This window comes from Anomaloglossus baeobatrachus, chromosome 12 (genome assembly GCF_048569485.1).
Source record: "Anomaloglossus baeobatrachus isolate aAnoBae1 chromosome 12, aAnoBae1.hap1, whole genome shotgun sequence".
Classification (NCBI taxonomy): domain Eukaryota; kingdom Metazoa; phylum Chordata; class Amphibia; order Anura; family Aromobatidae; genus Anomaloglossus; species Anomaloglossus baeobatrachus.
Genome location: NC_134364.1, coordinates 130,278,228 through 130,297,861, shown reverse-complemented (window position 1 = coordinate 130,297,861; position 19,634 = coordinate 130,278,228). Strand labels below are relative to the sequence as shown.

At 57.0% G+C, this 19,634-nt stretch overlaps 1 protein-coding gene across 4 annotated transcripts in view; it reads left to right on the top strand.

Annotated features, from left to right (window-relative positions):
- PBXIP1 (PBX homeobox interacting protein 1) overlaps positions 1–19,634 on the top strand; it is a 38,395-nt gene that overhangs the window by 1,812 nt on the left and 16,949 nt on the right. For 2 of the 4 annotated variants that reach the window (XM_075330439.1, XM_075330442.1), the window contains exons 2-6: positions 10,213–10,300; positions 17,311–17,371; positions 17,441–17,508; positions 17,588–17,684; positions 17,787–17,879. In XM_075330439.1, the coding sequence (XP_075186554.1) occupies positions 10,241–10,300; positions 17,311–17,371; positions 17,441–17,508; positions 17,588–17,684; positions 17,787–17,879 (379 nt within the window). In that variant the 5' untranslated portion in view covers positions 10,213–10,240. Of the gene's footprint in view, positions 1–468; positions 500–670; positions 706–10,212; positions 10,301–17,310; positions 17,372–17,440; positions 17,509–17,587; positions 17,685–17,786; positions 17,880–19,634 lie in introns of those variants that run through there. The other 2 variants (XM_075330441.1, XM_075330440.1) reach the window with 2 other exon arrangements.

The window sequence follows — 19,634 nt, the reverse complement described above, 5'->3', positions numbered from 1 at the left end:
GCACAGGACGGAGGTGAGGGGGGGCGAGAGGAGCCCCGGGGGCACAGGACGGAGGTGAGGGGGGGCGAGGGGAGCCCCGGGGGCACAGGACGGAGGTGAGGGGGGGCGAGGGGAGCCCCGGGGGGCACAGGACGGAGGTGAGGGGCGCGAGGGGAGCCCCGGGGGCACAGGACGGAGGTGAGGGGCGCGAGGGGAGCCCCGGGGGCACAGGACGGAGGTGAGGGGGGCGAGGGGAGCCCCGGGGCCACAGGACGGAGGTGAGGGGGGCGAGGGGAGCCCCGGGGCCACAGGACGGAGGTGAGGGGGGCGAGGGGAGCCCCGGGGGCACAGGACGGAGGTGAGGGGGGCGAGGGGAGCCCCGGGGGCACAGGACGGAGGTGAGGGGGGGCGAGGGGAGCCCCGGGGGCACAGGACGGAGGTGAGGGGGGCGAGGGGAGCCCCGGGGGCACAGGACGGAGGTGAGGGGGGGCGAGGGGAGCCCCGGGGGCACAGGACGGAGGTGAGGGGGGGCGAGAGGAGCCCCGGGGGCACAGGACGGAGGTGAGGGGGGGCGAGAGGAGCCCCGGGGGCACAGGACGGAGGTGAGGGGGGGCGAGAGGAGCCCCGGGGGCACAGGACGGAGGTGAGGGGGGGGCGAGAGGAGCCCCGGGGGCACAGGACGGAGGTGAGGGGGGGCGAGAGGAGCCCCGGGGGCACAGGACGGAGGTGAGGGGGGCACTGGAGGTGAGGTGCTCCACGGGACATAGGTGAGGGGGACACAGGAGCCATGACCACCTATTGCTACCAAGCAGTGTCTGTGGGATGATGGCTGCTCCTGTGCAGGGGTGCCGCAGCTGAGCTCCAGACTGAGGAGGAGGAGGAGGAGGAGGAGGAGGGCTCCGGCTAGTTTCACACTTGCGTTGAACGGCATCCGTTGCATTGCGTTGTGTGACGGAGGCAACGGATCGTACAAAACAACGGAAAGCTTTTTTTTTTCCTTTTTTTTAATTTTTTTACAGTTTTACCAGTTAGCAGACTATTATGAACGATCATCTGATCACCCTCAATAGCCGGCCGCCGGGCGATCAGCTGAGCGCTCTCACATGCCGGCCGCCGGGCGATCAGCTGAGCGCTCTCACATGCCGGCCGCCGGGCGATCAGCTGAGCGCTCTCACATGCCGGGCGATCAGCTGAGCGCTCTCACATGCCGGCCGCCGGGCGATCAGCTGAGCGCTCTCACATGCCGGCCGCCGGGCGATCAGCTGAGCGCTCTCACATGCCGGCCGCCGGGCGATCAGCTGAGCGCTCTCACATGCCGGCCGCCGGGCGATCAGCTGAGCGCTCTCACATGCCGGCCGCCGGGCGATCAGCTGAGCGCTCTCACATGCCGGCCGCCGGGCGATCAGCTGAGCGCTCTCACATGCCGGCCGCCGGGCGATCAGCTGAGCGCTCTCACATGCCGGCCGCCGGGCGATCAGCTGAGCGCTCTCACATGCCGGCCGCCGGGCGATCAGCTGAGCGCTCTCACATGCCGGCCGCCGGGCGATCAGCTGAGCGCTCTCACATGCCGGCCGCCGGGCGATCAGCTGAGCGCTCTCACATGCCGGCCGCCGGGCGATCAGCTGAGCGCTCTCACATGCCGGCCGCCGGGCGATCAGCTGAGCGCTCTCACATGCCGGCCGCCGGGCGATCAGCTGAGCGCTCTCACATGCCGGCCGCCGGGCGATCAGCTGAGCGCTCTCACATGCCGGCCGCCGGGCGATCAGCTGAGCGCTCTCACATGCCGGCCGCCGGGCGATCAGCTGAGCGCTCTCACATGCCGGCCGCCGGGCGATCAGCTGAGCGCTCTCACATGCCGGCCGCCGGCCGATCAGCTGAGCGCTCTCACATGCCGGCTGCCGGCCGATCAGCTGAGCGCTCTCACATGCTGCCCGATCAGCTGAGCGCTCTCACATGCCGGCCGATCAGCTGAGCGCTCTCACATGCCGGCCGATCAGCTGAGCGCTCTCACATGCCGGCCGATCAGCTGAGCGCTCTCACATGCCGGCCGATCAGCTGAGCGCTCTCACATGCCGGCCGATCAGCTGAGCGCTCTCACATGCCGGCCGATCAGCTGAGCGCTCTCACATGCCGGCCGATCAGCTGAGCGCTCTCACATGCCGGCCGCCGGCCGATCAGCTGAGCGCTCTCACATGCCGGCCGATCAGCTGAGCGCTCTCACATGCCGGCCGATCAGCTGAGCGCTCTCACATGCCGGCAGCCGGGCGATCAGCTGAGCGCTCTCACATGCCGGCAGCCGGGCGATCAGCTGAGCGCTCTCACATGCCGGCGGCCGGTTGATCAGCTGTGCGCTCTCACATGCCGGCGGCCGGGGCGATCAGCTGAGCGCTCTCACATGCCGGCAGCCGGGGTGATCAGCTGATCGTTCGGCCGCCAAGAATGTGTGCGGGGGGGCGGAGTGCGGGGTGGGTGGAGCTGAGCGGGCCATGGCGCTGAGGACAGGTGAATGTGTGTGTGTGTGTGTGTGTGTATACATGTGGAGTGGAGTGCGGGAGGGGGCGGAGCCATGTGGGGAAGTGTCGGGCTCCCTGCACACGTAGCGAGTGTAAATATCGGTAAAGCACTTTGCTTGGTTACCCGATATTTACCTTGGTTACATGTGCAGGGAGCCAGAGAGAGCAAGCGCAGTGAAATCCTACGGATTGCGCTGCTGAAAAAAAGTTACATGCTGCGTTCCTCCCGCCCGCCGCAGCGTCAAAATAACGACGCTGCGTCGTCCGGCGGATGCCATGCTGACACTTGCGTTACAGTGCGTCGTCCATACAAGTCTATGGAGAATAGCGCAGTGCGTTACCGGACTGCCCTATTCTCCATAGTGACGGACTCCGCTGAACGCAAGTGTGAAAGTACCTTCACAGAGGAGTGTGCATGCTCAGGGCCGTATCTAGGGGCTCACAGAGGAGTGTGCATGCTCAGGGCCGTATCTAGGGGCTCACAGAGGAGTGTGCATGCTCAGCGCCGTGTCTAGGGGCTCACAGAGGAGTGTGCATTCTCAGGGCCGTGTCTAGGGGCTCACAGAGGAGTGTGCATGCTCAGGGCCGTGTCTAGGGGCTCACAGAGGAGTGTGCATGCTCAGCGCCGTGTCTAGGGGCTCACAGAGGAGTGTGCATGCTCAGCGCCGTGTCTAGGGGCTCACAGAGGAGTGTGCATGCTCAGGGCCGTGTCTAGGGGCTCACAGAGGAGTGTGCATGCTCAGGGCCGTGTCTAGGGGCTCACAGAGGAGTGTGCATGCTCAGGGCCGTGTCTAGGGGCTCACAGAGGAGTGTGCATGCTCAGCGCCGTGTCTAGGGGCTCACAGAGGAGTGTGCATGCTTAGCGCCGTGTCTAGGGGCTCACAGAGGAGTGTGCATGCTCAGCGCCGTGTCTAGGGGCTCACAGAGGAGTGTGCATGCTCAGGGCCGTGTCTAGGGGCTCACAGAGGAGTGTGCATGCTCAGGGCCGTGTCTAGGGGCTCACAGAGGAGTGTGCATGCTCAGCGCCGTGTCTAGGGGCTCACAGAGGAGTGTGCATGCTCAGCGCCGTGTCTAGGGGCTCACAGAGGAGTGTGCATGCTCAGCGCCGTGTCTAGGGGCTCACAGAGGAGTGTGCATGCTCAGGGCCGTGTCTAGGGGCTCACAGAGGAGTGTGCATGCTCAGCGCCGTGTCTAGGGGCTCACAGAGAAGTGTGCATGCTCAGCGCCGTGTCTAGGGGCTCACAGAGGAGTGTGCATGCTCAGGGCCGTGTCTAGGGGCTCACAGAGGAGTGTGCATGCTCAGGGCCGTGTCTAGGGGCTCACAGAGGAGTGTGCATGCTCAGGGCCGTGTCTAGGGGCTCACAGAGGAGTGTGCATGCTCAGCGCCGTGTCTAGGGGCTCACAGAGGAGTGTGCATGCTTAGCGCCGTGTCTAGGGGCTCACAGAGGAGTGTGCATGCTTAGCGCCGTGTCTAGGGGCTCACAGAGGAGTGTGCATGCTCAGCGCCGTGTCTAGGGGCTCACAGAGGAGTGTGCATGCTCAGCGCCGTGTCTAGGGGCTCACAGAGGAGTGTGCATGCTTAGCGCCGTGTCTAGGGGCTCACAGAGGAGTGTGCATGCTCAGCGCCGTGTCTAGGGGCTCACAGAGGAGTGTGCATGCTCAGGGCCGTGTCTAGGGGCTCACAGAGGAGTGTGCATGCTCAGGGCCGTGTCTAGGGGCTCACAGAGGAGTGTGCATGCTCAGGGCCGTGTCTAGGGGCTCACAGAGGAGTGTGCATGCTCAGCGCCGTGTCTAGGGGCTCACAGAGGAGTGTGCATGCTCAGGGCCGTGTCTAGGGGCTCACAGAGGAGTGTGCATGCTCAGGGCCGTGTCTAGGGGCTCACAGAGGAGTGTGCATGCTCAGCGCCGTGTCTAGGGGCTCACAGAGGAGTGTGCATGCTCAGGGCCGTGTCTAGAGGCTCACAGAGGAGTGTGCATGCTCAGCGCCGTGTCTAGGGGCTCACAGAGGAGTGTGCATGCTCAGCGCCGTGTCTAGGGGCTCACAGAGGAGTGTGCATGCTCAGCGCCGTGTCTAGGGGCTCACAGAGGAGTGTGCATGCTCAGGGCCGTGTCTAGGGGCTCACAGAGGAGTGTGCATGCTCAGGGCCGTGTCTAGGGGCTCACAGAGGAGTGTGCATGCTCAGGGCCGTGTCTAGGGGCTCACAGAGGAGTGTGCATGCTCAGCGCCGTGTCTAGGGGCTCACAGAGGAGTGTGCATGCTTAGCGCCGTGTCTAGGGGCTCACAGAGGAGTGTGCATGCTCAGCGCCGTGTCTAGGGGCTCACAGAGGAGTGTGCATGCTCAGGGCCGTGTCTAGGGGCTCACAGAGGAGTGTGCATGCTCAGGGCCGTGTCTAGGGGCTCACAGAGGAGTGTGCATGCTCAGCGCCGTGTCTAGGGGCTCACAGAGGAGTGTGCATGCTCAGCGCCGTGTCTAGGGGCTCACAGAGGAGTGTGCATGCTCAGCGCCGTGTCTAGGGGCTCACAGAGGAGTGTGCATGCTCAGCGCCGTGTCTAGGGGCTCACAGAGGAGTGTGCATGCTCAGGGCCGTGTCTAGGGGCTCACAGAGGAGTGTGCATGCTCAGCGCCGTGTCTAGGGGCTCACAGAGGAGTGTGCATGCTCAGCGCCGTGTCTAGGGGCTCACAGAGGAGTGTGCATGCTCAGGGCCGTGTCTAGGGGCTCACAGAGGAGTGTGCATGCTCAGGGCCGTGTCTAGGGGCTCACAGAGGAGTGTGCATGCTCAGGGCCGTGTCTAGGGGCTCACAGAGGAGTGTGCATGCTCAGCGCCGTGTCTAGGGGCTCACAGAGGAGTGTGCATGCTTAGCGCCGTGTCTAGGGGCTCACAGAGGAGTGTGCATGCTTAGCGCCGTGTCTAGGGGCTCACAGAGGAGTGTGCATGCTTAGCGCCGTGTCTAGGGGCTCACAGAGGAGTGTGCATGCTCAGCGCCGTGTCTAGGGGCTCACAGAGGAGTGTGCATGCTTAGCGCCGTGTCTAGGGGCTCACAGAGGAGTGTGCATGCTCAGCGCCGTGTCTAGGGGCTCACAGAGGAGTGTGCATGCTCAGGGCTGTGTCTAGGGGCTCACAGAGGAGTGTGCATGCTCAGCGCCGTGTCTAGGGGCTCACAGAGGAGTGTGCATGCTCAGGGCCGTGTCTAGGGGCTCACAGAGGAGTGTGCATGCTCAGGGCCGTGTCTAGGGGCTCACAGAGGAGTGTGCATGCTCAGGGCCGTGTCTAGGGGCTCACAGAGGAGTGTGCATGCTCAGCGCCGTGTCTAGGGGCTCACAGAGGAGTGTGCATGCTCAGGGCCGTGTCTAGAGGCTCACAGAGGAGTGTGCATGCTCAGGGCCGTGTCTAGGGGCTCACAGAGGAGTGTGCATGCTCAGGGCCGTGTCTAGGGGCTCACAGAGGAGTGTGCATGCTCAGCGCCGTGTCTAGGGGCTCACAGAGGAGTGTGCATGCTCAGGGCCGTGTCTAGAGGCTCACAGAGGAGTGTGCATGAGGGGAGGGGACAGTTACTCAATCATATCCGAAGTTGTGTCAGAGGAAGCGGCTCTCGCTCTCCTGCATCACTGTGTGCTGCAAGCTTCAGAGGTTCCTCAATATGACAAGAAGGGGAGCGCACCGCCGTAAGGGGAGCGGGGGAGCGCACCGCCGTAAGGGGAGCGGGGGAGCGCACCGCCGTAAGGTGACGGGGGAGCGCACCGCCGTAAGGTGACGGGGGAGCGCACCGCCGTAAGGTGACGGGGGAGCGCACCGCCGTAAGGTGACGGGGGAGCGCACCGCCGTAAGGTGACGGGGGAGCGCACCGCCGTCAGGAGGAAGGGGAGCGCACCGTCGTAAGGGGACAGGGGGGCGCATCGCCGTAAGGGGACGGGAGGGCTTCGCCGTAAGGGGTTGAGATGACGGGCTGACCTCGGTGAGTTGATGGGCTGAGCGTGTGTTTGTGCGTTGGGTGGTTGTAATGATTGTGAGGACGGGGTGACCTCTTTGCTGTCGGCCCCGGTGATGGTCCTGGCTCTGTCCTCTATGTGCTGAGTGGGCAGGACGGGCAGATCTGCAGGTGGTGAGTGCGGGGCTGCAGCAGCTGTCTTGTGCTCCCATTATTATGGCTGACATAAGACACTGATGGTCAGGAGTAAATTGACTAATCCTAAGCCAAGAGCCGAGTGCAGGGCTGTGTCCCTGACCGCCGGATGCTGCTGTGCCCCTCTATCCAGCTCCCCATGTGAGGGTCCTGAGGGTCGGTAGCAGGTATTGCGGGGCCCGCCTTTGCCTGTGCAGGCTGCTGTCGTGTTGCTTGCTGTGCTCTAACACCTGCACAGCTGACGCTCCACCCTCGGATCATTTGCATGAATTTGCAAGTCAAATAAACTGTAACCGAAGAGAGACGGCAACTTCTCGGGGTTCAGTAAGGCGCTTTCACACTTGCGTTCAGCGTAATCCGCCGCTATGGAGAATAGCGCAGTCCGTTAATGCACTGCGTTATTCTCCATAGACTTGTATTGACGACGCACTGTAACGCAAGTGTCTGCGTTGCATCCACTGGATGACGCTGAGTTGTTTTGACGCAGTGTCGGGCGGAGGGAACGCTGCATGTAGCGTTTTTTGGGTTGTTAAAGTAACGCACCTTGGCGGATTCCGTTAGAATCCGCCAAGGTGTCTAATGATTGTCTATGGCGGCGGATTCTGCCACAATGCACTAAGCGGCGGAATCCGCTGATGGATTCCATCACGTTCTACTGAGCATGCTCAGCATGTCCATCAGAACGATCTAAATCGTTTAGAATCACTCCTGGTCTCTCCCACTCCCCCTCCCCCATCACCGGCGCAGCGCTGCACGGCTGTCACACTGCTCTGGCGGCTTTTCCTCTTTTGAAAATGCCGGCTGCTCATTATTCAATCTCGTATTCACTGCTTTTCCCGCCCACTGGCGCCTATGATTGGTTGCAGTCAGACACGCCCCCACGCTGAGTGACAGCTGTCTCACTGCAACCAATCACAGCCGCCGGTGGGCGGGTCTTTGTATGCAGTAAAATAAATTTTAAAAAAAACGGCGTGCGGTCCCCCCTAATTTTGATACCAGCCAAGATAAAGACACACAGCTGAAGGCTGGTATTCTCAGGATGGGGAGCCCCACGTTATGGGGAGCCCCCCAGCCTAACAATATCAGCCAGCAGCCGCCCGGAATTGCCGCATTAGATGCGACAGTCCCGGGACTCTACCCGGCTCATCCTGAATTGCCCTGGTGCGGTGACAATTGGGGTAATAAGGAGTTAATGGCAGCAGCCCATAGCTGCCACTAAGTCCTAGGTTGATCATGGCAGGCGTCTGAGACACATTCCATGGTTAACCTGTAAGTGAAAGTAAATACACACAAACCCCCGAAAAATCCTTTATTTGGAATAAAAGACAAAATACCCCACCCTCATTCACCACTTTATTAATCCCCAAATAGCCCTCCAGGTCCGGTGTAATCCATACAATGTCCCATGACGCATCCAGTTCTGCTACATGAAGCTGACGGGAGCGGTCGTAGAACACGACCGCTCTCTATCAGCTTTACGCAGCAAGTGAAGTGAGCCGCGCCATCAGCTGTGCCCTGATTCAGGTGACCCGCGGCCACCGTATTCAAGTGGAGGACTTCAGCTGTGGCCATGGGTCACCTGAATGACGGCACCAGTGATCGCGCGGCTCATTGTGGTCACTCAGGGGATTTGCGGTCACCTCTCTCTCCTCCCGACCGCAAATCTCCTTTCCCAGTGAAACATAAAAAAACATATTTAGATGGAACATAAAATATATTTATTGGATACAACTTTAGAACGCAAAAAACTGTAATAAATTATAAATATGTAATACACTATGTAATATAGATTATATATATAACACTATGTAAGTGGCAAAAAAAACAGTTTTCAACAAAACCATAGTAAATAACATTTGTGCAATCTATGAATTTGTTGTAAGAAATAGAGTTGCCTCCATCAGATCCTCCTTCGCAGATGACCTCAAATCTGACCTCATAATGTTAAGGCTGGAGAACAACCTCTCTACAGTAACTGGGGCTGGAGGCAAAGCCGTAACCACATGGGCAACATCTCTAACAATTTCCGGGTATAAAGGAATTGCCTCATGCACAGTCAGTTTTGCTGATTTTTTCTATTTCTGAGAGCAAGTGAAAAATTTTGGAGAAATCTGGTCAATCTGCTGCTATAGGAGACGGAGTGAAATCTTTTTCCTTGTGGCAACGCTTTGCCTGCTCCATGTCATCCAAATACTTGTCAAAGTTAAACTCCTCATCTGATGAGGATGAAGATATGGCAGCAGTAGCACTGTCAGGACCCAAGTCCTCTTGTGCCTGGCAGTCCTGTAGCCGCTCATCCTAACTGCTACCTCAGTCAGAGCTTATTTTCCTTTAGTATAATGTTGATCATCAAGCAGTATACGATGACTTGGGTCCACATAAACAGCTGCCAGAAGAATTTTATTTTCAAATAGCTGTGTCTCTCTTCATTTCATTGAAGCAGAAATGCCATCTGCGATTAAACCTCCTCTCTGGGACAGGCAAAATAGCAAGTTCTTCCACTCCCTTATGAAAATGCCGGGGGAAAAATCCTCAGCTTGTAATTTTTTTGTCACGGTAAATGGGTGATTAAGCAATTCCTTCAATTCAGCCACCTGCGTCCATTGACCTTCATTTAGAGTTACCTGTGGGTTTGCCATATCTATAAGAAACGGTTTTAGTTCAAGCAATCGCTCAGTCTTTAAATAAGTGCTGCCGAGTGGCTTGATCGACAATTGCCCCTTACCCAGCACGTGTCTTCAAGATAGATTCAATTTTGGGGGTTCTGGCGGCAATAACCAATTTCCTCACTTTTGCAATCAGATTTCCAGCATGTCCCTCTTGCAGACTCTCTTATTGCCAGCTGCAGCGTGTGCACAACACCGCGCATGTGATGAATAGGAAAGTGTATAGAAGCAGCTTCAACAAGATCATCTCATTCTAAAGTATCACTTTGCTGTTCTCCTGCTGTAATATCTATGTGTTCCTCAGTTACACGAGCAGCGCTGCGGCCCCATCTCACACACACTGAATGCTACATTCTCTTCTCGCTGCTGCTCATTCCTCTCATTCATCAGTGGAATTGCACTTATCATGTGTGAAGCATCGTCCGTTATTTCTCTAATTTGCTTTTGCTATTGAAATCATTATCTATGAGCTCAGAAACCTTTCAGATGATGCGGTTTTATAAAAAGCTGATCTGCTTTCGCAGCTGAAAAACGCATCCTCAAAAAACATGCAGCAAAAAGGCTGAGTGTGAATGTAGCCTTAGATCAGGAATAGAACAGACATTTATAGGACATTTTTATAACTTTCGTATGAAAAAATATTCAGCACATTCTGCACTGACCGCTGGACCCAATTTATTACATATTTAGGAGTCGGAGTCGCTCCATTTTATACCGACTCCACCAAAAAGAGCTCCGACTCACACTCACACTCACACTCAGGGCTGTGGAGACAAAGTCTCATGTAACTATGAGGATGGAAATGGGGATATTACGTCCTAGAAACCATCAGCAAGGAGGTTAGCGGTCTGTCAGCAGTGAAAGGATAGGGTGTGGAGGGTTTATTTTTTGTTTGATGGTGGCCAGCAGCTTAATAATCTTTCTTCCCAGGATTGAAGCTTCCACATTGGGGTGAAGGATGTCGGAGGGTCACGAGAGCCGAGACTCTGAAAATAACTGGGTGATTCCCAGTGTGGAGGTAAGAGACCCCCTCTGTGAAAGTACTCTGTCCAACGGTAGTAATCACGGTCTGGTGACATTGGCAGTGACACCGTCCCCCGGGAACTCATGATCTGGTGACATCAGCAGAGACGTCCCCCCGGGAGCCTGCAGCTTGGTGATGTAGTCCATCCCTTGGGAGCCTACAGCGCGTCGATGTTGCCGTTCCTGCCTCGGGAGCCCACATTGCGGTGACGTTGCCGTTTTTCCCCTGGGAGCCCGCAGCGCGGTGATGTTGCCGTTTTTCCCCTGGGAGCCCGCATTGCGGGGATGTTGCAGTTTTTCCCCCGGGAGCCCGCAGCGCGGTGATGTTGCCGTTTTTCCCCTGGGAGCCCGCAGCACGGCGATGTTGCCGTTTCTCCCCCGGGAGCCCGCATTGCGGTGACGTTGCCGTTTCTCCCCCGGGAGCCCGCAGCGCGGTGACGTTGCCGTTTCTCCCCCGGGAGCCCACAGCGCTGCCACGTTGCAGTTTTTCCCCTGGGAGCCCGCATTGCGGTGACGTTGCCGTTTTTCCCCTGGGAGCCCGCAGCGCGGTTACGTCAGCGGTGACTCTGCACCCCGGGCCCTCATTCCTGGCTGTCTTCTATATTTAGTGGCGTGAGATAAAAGTGCTGAGTGTTAGCTGAGTGCGGGCTGCGAGTGCGGCAGAGTTATGTCCTCCCCCACCACCATTGTAACCTCAGATAAACAGCTGCTCACTTTCCAGCTCTGGGGTTAAAGGGACAGCACCGTCTGTCTCCTCCCTCCGCTATTTCTCTCTGATATCAGCTATTTCTTTTTCGTTTTAATTGGGAGACCCAGACAGTGGGTGTATAGCTACTGCCTCTGGAGGCCGCACAAAGAACTACACTTAAAAGTGTAAGGCCCCTCCCCTTCTGGCTATACATCCCCCCCGTAGGAGTACGGATTCCTCAGTTTTAGCTTTGTGCGCAGGAGGTCAGACACGCACGCATAGCTCCATTGTTTTTAGTCAGCAGCAGCTGCTGTCTATGTCGGATGGAAGAAAAGAGGGCCCATACAGGGCTCCCAGCATGCTCCCTTCTCACCCCACTGTATGTCGGAGGTGTTTGTAAGGTTGAGGTACCCATTGCGGGTACGGCGGCTGGAGCCCACATGCTGATTCCTTCCCCATCCCTTTTTACAGGGCTCTGGGTGAAGTGGGATTTACTGGTCTCCAGGCACTGAGACCGTGCTCCATCTACAGCCCCTGGAGAAGATGCTGGATGGAGCGGAGTACATCAGGGACATGGCCCTGCTTCCTCAAGGTACTCTGTGTCCCCGTGCATTTGGCGCTCACACCGCAGCATGCTGGGTGTTGTAGTGCGCCGGGGACATCAGCGCTGCGGCGCTTGTGCCATGGCCTCATTCAGCTTCGCTGAAGCAGGCACACTTCTGGGAATCGGTCGCGCCGGCCGCTGGGACTGCGGCGCGGCTGGCACTTGTGGTGCGCCGGGGACTTCAGCGCGGGCCGCGCTTTTACGGCGGCCGCGCTGATAACTCGAGTCCCCGGCTTTTGCGGCCTGCTTCCGTTCGTTCCCGCCCCCACACCTGCCAGTCAGGAGAGGGGCGGGACGCTGGTCAGTGCATCAGCGCCGAGGGCTGGAGTCGTTTTTACATACTCCAGCCCTCACAATCGGCACAGAGGGGACACTGTTTCCCGCACTTTTGTTTAGGAACTCCCACGGACCGCCCCTCTCCACAGACGCCGGCAGCCATTCCTGCTGACACGCTGAGCTGCAGAGGGGAGCCGGGGAGACCCAGACAAGGAATTCTGCGCCTCTTACCCGCTATTCAGCGGGCGGTAAGCAGCCCTCAGGGCTCACCCCCTCTTGTGCCAGTAGTATTCTTAGTATTTTGTTTCTACAAATACTTTGTATTGCATAGCGCTGGTCGCCCTTTGGCTATAGACTCTCTCACATTGCAGAGAGCCAGCAGCATGTCGTCCGTAAAACGCAAGGGTGCCAAGGCACAGACATTATATGCTTCCTGCACCGCATGTGGGACTTTTCTACCGGCAGGTTCCACGGACCCCCATTGTGTGCAGTGCTCGGCCCCTGCGGCGCTTGCACAGTCGGGACCTCTGCTGGACGTGACCCAGGGTGTACCACCTGTGAATGCTGTCCAGGTGACAGGAACTGAGTTTGCAGCTTTTGCTGACAGAATGTCTCTCACTATGTCACAAATTCTTGACACATTGCGAGCTAGGCCTGTACTTCAGGCCACGGACACTGTGCAATCATTGCCCCCTGGTCCCCCTCAGCTGAGTTACCTCCAAGCTCCGGGACGGGCACATACACCTCAGGGTGACGATTCTGACTCGGACGATGGCCCCGGGCAGCCTAAGCGGGCTCGCTATGACGGGCCTTCACATTCATCTCAATGGTCAGGATCCCAGCGAGATGAATCTATGGGTGATGAGGCGGACGTAACTGATCAAGATTCTGATCCTGGGACCGCTCTCAATCTAGATACACCAGATGGTGACGCCATAGTTAATGATCTTATATTTAACATCAATAAGATGTTAAATATTTCCCCACCAGCTCCTCTTGTAGAGGAGTCAGCTTCGCAGCACGAGAGAATCCATTTCAGATACCCTAAGCGTACATTAAGCACTTTTCTGGACCACGCTGACTTTAGAGACGCAATCCAGAAACCCCACGCTTATCCTGAAAGGCGTTTTTCTAAACGGCTTAAAGATACACGCTATCCTTTTCCCCCTGAGGTGGTCAAGGGTTGGACCCAGTGTCCAAAAGTGGATCCTCCAATTTCCAGGCTTGCAGCTAGATCCTTGGTTGCAGTTGAAGATGGAGCGGCACTTAAAGATGCCACTGACAGGCAGATGGAGCTCTGGCTGAAATCCATCTATGAAGCGATTGGAGCGTCATTAGCGCCATCTTTTGCGGCCGTATGGGCACTCCAAGCTATCTCAGCCGGGCTTGCGCAAGTCGACTCAGTCACACGTGCATTTGCCCCGCAGGTAGCACCATTGACCTCGCAAATGGCGGCATTCGCGTCGTACGCGATTAATGCTGTTCTTGACGCTACAAGCCGCACGGCAGTGGCGTCAGCCAACTCCGTTGTTTTGCGTAGGGCCCTGTGGTTGAGACATTGGAAAGCAGATTCTCATTCCAAGAAGTGCTTAACCAATTTGCCTTTTTCTCGTGACCGATTGTTTGGAGAGCGTTTGGATGAAATCATCAAACACTCCAAGGGTAAGGACTCATCCTTACCGCAACACAGACAAAACAAACCCCAACAGAGGAAGGGTCAGTCTGGTTATCGGTCCTTTCGAGGACCGGGCAGGTCCCAGTTCGCCTCGTCAAAAAAGACTCAAAAAGACCAGAGACGCTCAGATTCTTGGAGGTCTCAGTCACGCTCAAAAAGGACAGCCGGAGGAACCGTTGCCAAGACGGCGTCCTCCTGACTTGCAGTCTCCGATTCCCACACCCGCGGTCGGTGGGAGGCTTTCCCACTTTGGCGACATTTGGCTGTCACGCGTCAAAGACCGTTGGGTGAGGGATATTCTGTCTCACGGGTACAGGATAGAGTTCAGTTCTCGTCCGCCAACTCGTTTCTTCAGAACTTCTCCACCACCAGACCGAGCCGATGCTCTGTTGCAGGCGGTGGCCGCTCTAAAGGCGGAAGGAGTGGTGACCTCCGTCCCTCTTCAGGAACAAGGTCACGGTTTTTACTCCAATCTGTTTGTGGTCCCAAAAAAGGACGGATCGTATCGACCCGTCCTGGATCTAAAGTTGCTCAACAGACACGTAAAAGTCAGGAGGTTCCGGATGGAATCCCTACGCTCCGTCATAGCCTCAATGTCTCAAGGAGATTTTCTAGCATCAATAGATATCAAAGATGCGTATCTCCACGTGCCGATTGCACCAGAGCATCAGCGTTTCCTACGCTTCGTCATACACGACGAACACCTGCAGTTCGTAGCGTTACCTTTCGGTCTGGCAACAGCCCCCCGGGTCTTCACCAAAGTCATGGCAGCAGTAGTAGCTGTTCTGCACTCGCAGGGTCACTCGGTCATCCCGTATCTAGACGACCTGCTTATAAAGGCACCCTCTCAAGAGGCATGCCAGCACAGTCTGAAGGTGGCACTAGACACTCTCCAGAGTTTCGGGTGGATTATCAACTTTCCAAAGTCTCATCTAACCCCGACCCAATCTCTGACTTATCTTGGCATGGAGTTTCATACTCTCTCAGCGATAGTGAAGCTTCCACTGGACAAGCAGTGTTCGCTAAGGACAGGAGTGCAATCTCTCCTTCAGAGCCAGTCGCACTCACTGAGGCGCCTCATGCATTTCCTAGGAAAGATGGTAGCAGCAATGGAGGCAGTCCCGTTCGCGCAGTTTCATCTGCGCCCTCTACAATGGGACATTCTACGCCAATGGGATGGGAAATCGACGTCCCTCGACAGGACTGTCTCCCTCTCTCAGACTGCCAAGGACTCTCTGCGTTGGTGGCTTCTCCCCACCTCATTGTCACAGGGAAAGTCGTTCCTTCCCCCGTCCTGGGCAGTGGTCACGACGGATGCGAGCCTATCAGGGTGGGGAGCGGTGTTTCTCCACCACAGGGCTCAGGGGACGTGGACTCAGGAAGAGTCCACCCTGCAGATCAATGTTCTGGAAATCAGAGCAATCTATCTTGCCCTGCGAGCCTTCCAACAATGGCTGGAAGGCAAGCAGATTCGGATTCAGTCGGACAATTCCACGGCGGTGGCGTACATCAACCACCAAGGGGGAACACGCAGTCGCCAAGCTTTTCAAGAAGTCCAGCGGATTTTGACGTGGGTGGAAAGCAGAGCGTCCACCATATCCGCAGTTCACATCCCAGGCGTGGAAAACTGGGAAGCAGACTTTCTCAGTCGCCAGGGCATGGACGCAGGAGAATGGTCCCTTCACCCGGACGTGTTTCAGCAGATCTGTTGCCGCTGGGGGACGCCGGACGTCGATCTGATGGCGTCACGGCACAACAACAAGGTCCCAGTTTTCATGGCACGGTCTCACGATCACCGAGCACTGGCGGCAGACGCCTTGGTTCAGGATTGGTCGCAATTCCGACTCCCCTATGTGTTCCCACCTCTAGCATTGTTACCCAGAGTTCTCCGGAAAATCAGGTCCGACTGCCATCGAGCCATACTCGTCGCTCCAGATTGGCCAAGAAGGTCGTGGTACCCGGATCTGTGGCATCTCACGGTAGGCCAACCGTGGACACTACCAGACCGTCCAGATTTGCTGTCTCAAGGGCCGTTTTTCCATCTGAATTCTGCGGCCCTGAACCTGACTGTGTGGCCATTGAGTCCTGGATCCTAGCGGCCTCAGGTTTATCTCATGAAGTTGTTGCCACAATGAGACAGGCTAGAAAACCATCCTCAGCTAAGATCTATCACAGGACGTGGAAGATATTCTTAGCGTGGTGCTTGGCTCAAGGGTTTTCTCCCTGGCCATTTGCATTGCCAATTTTTCTTTCCTTCCTGCAGTCTGGGTTGGAAAAAGGTTTGTCGCTTAGCTCTCTTAAGGGTCAAGTCTCCGCGCTATCCGTATTCTTTCAGAAGCGCTTGGCACGGCTTTCTAAAGTACGCACGTTTCTCCAAGGAGTTTGTCATATCGTTCCTCCTTACAGACGGCCATTGGAACCCTGGGATCTGAACAAGGTTCTCATTGCTCTCCAGAAGCCGCCTTTCGAGCCTTTGAAAGAGGTTTCCCTTTCTCGGCTTTCACAAAAGGTAGTTTTTCTTGTGGCGGTCACGTCTCTTCGAAGAGTGTCCGAGCTAGCGGCGTTATCTTGCAAATCTCCCTTCCTGGTGTTTCACCAAGACAAGGTAGTACTGCGTCCAATTCCAGAGTTTTCTCCCAAGGTGGTTTCTTCCTTTCATCTCAATCAGGATATCACTTTGCCATCTTTGTGTCCGCATCCAGTTCACCAATTTGAAAAGGGTTTACATCTGTTGGACCTGGTGAGAGCACTCAGGATTTACATTTCTCGCACGGCGTCCCTACGCCGTTCTGATGCGCTCTTTGTCCTAGTCGCTGGTCAGCATAAGGGATCGCAAGCTTCCAAATCCACCCTGGCGCGGTGGATCAAGGAACCAATTCTTCACACATACCGTTCTGCTGGGCTTCCGATTCCATCTGGACTGAAGGCCCATTCTACCAGAGCCGTGGGTGCGTCCTGGGCATTGCGGCATCAGGCTACGGCTCAGCAAGTGTGCCAGGCGGCTACCTGGTCGAGTCTGCACACTTTCACCAAACATTATCAGGTGCATACCTACGCTTCGGCAGATGCCAGCCTAGGTAGACAGGTCCTTCAGGCGGCGGTGGCCCACCTGTAGGAAGAGGCTGTCTGACAGCCCGTTCATGTGGTATCTTTTTACCCACCCAGGGACTGCTTTTGGACGTCCCACTGTCTGGGTCTCCCAATTAGGAGCGAAAAAGAAGAAGGGAATTTTGTTTACTTACCGTAAATTCCTTTTCTTCTAGCTCCAATTGGGAGACCCAGCACCCGCCCTATTTGTTCTTAGGGTTTCGTTTTTCGGGTGCACATGTTGTTCATGTTGTTTCTTAAGTTCTCCGATCTTGTTATCGGATTGAATTTGTTTTTGAAACTGTTATTGGCTTTCCTCCTTCTTGCTTTGGTACTAAAACTGAGGAATCCGTACTCCTACGGGGGGGTGTATAGGCAGAAGGGGAGGGGCCTTACACTTTTAAGTGTAGTTCTTTGTGCGGCCTCCAGAGGCAGTAGCTATACACCCACTGTCTGGGTCTCCCAATTGGAGCTAGAAGAAAAGGAATTTACGGTAAGTAAACAAAATTCCCTTCTTCACATTTTGCTCCCGCACAGGGTGGGTTGGGTTATGTGACCAGAGCCCCCTCCTTGGTTGGTGCTGCTGGTCCTCCATTATGTGGGGGGGTGCAGTGGGCTCCATGTTGGAGGGGGCTCGGTAGTTGCAGCTCGGTGATGACTTCTGTTCCTGCGCAGAGTTTCCCGGTGGAGACGGTGGGAGCAGAGCAGGATAGAGTGGAAGAGGCGGCAGCCGCAGGTGAGGGGTCGTAGCGGGGGGCTCGTGTCTGCTGCTCCGCAGGGTTCTCACCACCGTCTGTCATTACAGCTTCCAAACCGGCAAATCCCCCAGACAGCGAGGAGACTGTGCAGCCGCCAGATGTAAAGCCCGACACGGTGAGCACCGCCGGCAGCGCAGCTGTCATGGTGGCCACGTAGTCCTGTCCGTGTAACAGGTGGTAATTCTGTCTCCCAGGAGCTCGGCCCCGCACCACAGGAGGAGCCCCAGAGGCCGGACAAGGGGCAGGTGCCACCTCCAGACACAGAGGCCACGAGCGCTCCCAGCACAGTGGGTGAGTGGAGCCACGTCTCCGACCAGTGCATGGACTGGCACACCCCTCATTATAATAGCTCCGCCTCTAACTCCGCCCCTCTGTCTTTTTCTTGTCTTGAAGCGAGTTGTTTTCAGAAACTTGCACAAATTCTTCCTGAGCCCCTGTCACTGGGTGTCCTGAGGAGCTGGGGCCCGCGCTCGGCTAACCCAACAGGTGCTGCGTGCTGTGCGCCTGCTGCATGGCACTGTTATACTGCACCGACACGGATAGGAGCGGCTCGTGCTGCCCCCTCCTGGCACAAGGCTTACTACAGCATGGCACTGTTATCCTGCACCGACACAGATAGGAGCGGCTCGTGCTGCCCCCTCCTGACACAAGGCTTACTACAGCATGGCACTGTTATCCTGCACCGACACAGATAGGAGCGGCTCGTGCTGCCCCCTCCTGACACAAGGCTTACTACAGCATGGCACTGTTATCCTGCACCGACACGGATAGGAGCGGCTCGTGCTGCCCCCTCCTGACACAAGGCTTACTACAGCATGGCACTGTTATCCTGCACCGACACACTTAGGAGCGGCTCGTGCTGCCCCCTCCTGACACAAGGCTTACTACAGCATGGCACTGTTATCCTGCACCGACACGGATAGGAGCGGCTCGTGCTGCCCCCTCCTGGCACAAGGCTTACTACAGCATGGCACTGTTATCCTGCACCAACACGATAGGAGCGGCTCGTGCTGCCCCCTCCTGGCATAAGGCTACTACAGCATGGCACTGTTATCCTGCACCGACACAGATAGGAGCGGCTCGTGCTGCCCCCTCCTGACACAAGGCTTACTACAGCATGGCACTGTTATCCTGCACCGACACACTTAGGAGCGGCTCGTGCTGCCCCCTCCTGACACAAGGCTTACTACAGCATGGCACTGTTATCCTGCACCGACACGGATAGGAGCGGCTCGTGCTGCCCCCTCCTGGCACAAGGCTTACTACAGCATGGCACTGTTATCCTGCACCGACACGGATAGGAGCGGCTCGTGCTGCCCCCTCCTGGCACAAGGCTTACTACACCACAGCACTGTTACCCTGCACCGACACAGATAGGAGCGGCTCATGCTGCCCCCTCCTGACACAAGGCTACTACACCATGGCACTGTTATCCTGCACCGACACAGATAGGAGCGGCTCGTGCTGCCCCCTCCTGACACAAGGCTACTACAGCATGGCACTGTTATCCTGCACCGACACGAGCGGCTCGTGCTGCCCCCTCCTGACACAAGGCTTACTACAGCATGGCACGGTTATCCTGCACTGACACAGATAGGAGCGGCTCGTGCTGCCCCCTCCTGACACAAGGCTTACTACAGCATGGCACTGTTACCCTGCACCGACACGGATAGGAGCGGCTCGTGCTGCCCCCTCCTGGCATAAGGCTTACTACACCACAGCACTGTTATCCTGCACTGACACAGATAGGAGCGGCTCGTGCTGCCCCCTCCTGGCACAAGGCTTACTACACCACAGCACTGTTATCCTGCACTGACACTGATAGGAGCGGCTCGTGCTGCCCCCTCCTGACACAAGGCTTACTACAGCATGGCACTGTTATCCTGCACCAACACGGATAGGAGCGGCTCGTGCTGCCCCCTCCTGGCACAAGGCTTACTACACCAGAGCACTGTTACCCTGCACTGACACTGATAGGAGCGGCTCGTGCTGCCCCCTCCTGACACAAGGCTTACTACAGCATGGCACTGTTATCCTGCACCGACACGGATAGGAGCGGCTCGTGCTGCCCCCTCCTGGCACAAGGCTTACTACAGCATGGCACTGTTATCCTGCACCAACACGGATAGGAGCGGCTCGTGCTGCCCCCTCCTGGCACAAGGCTTACTACAGCATGGCACTGTTATCCTGCACTGACACAGATAGGAGCGGCTCGTGCTGCCCCCTCCTGACACAAGGCTT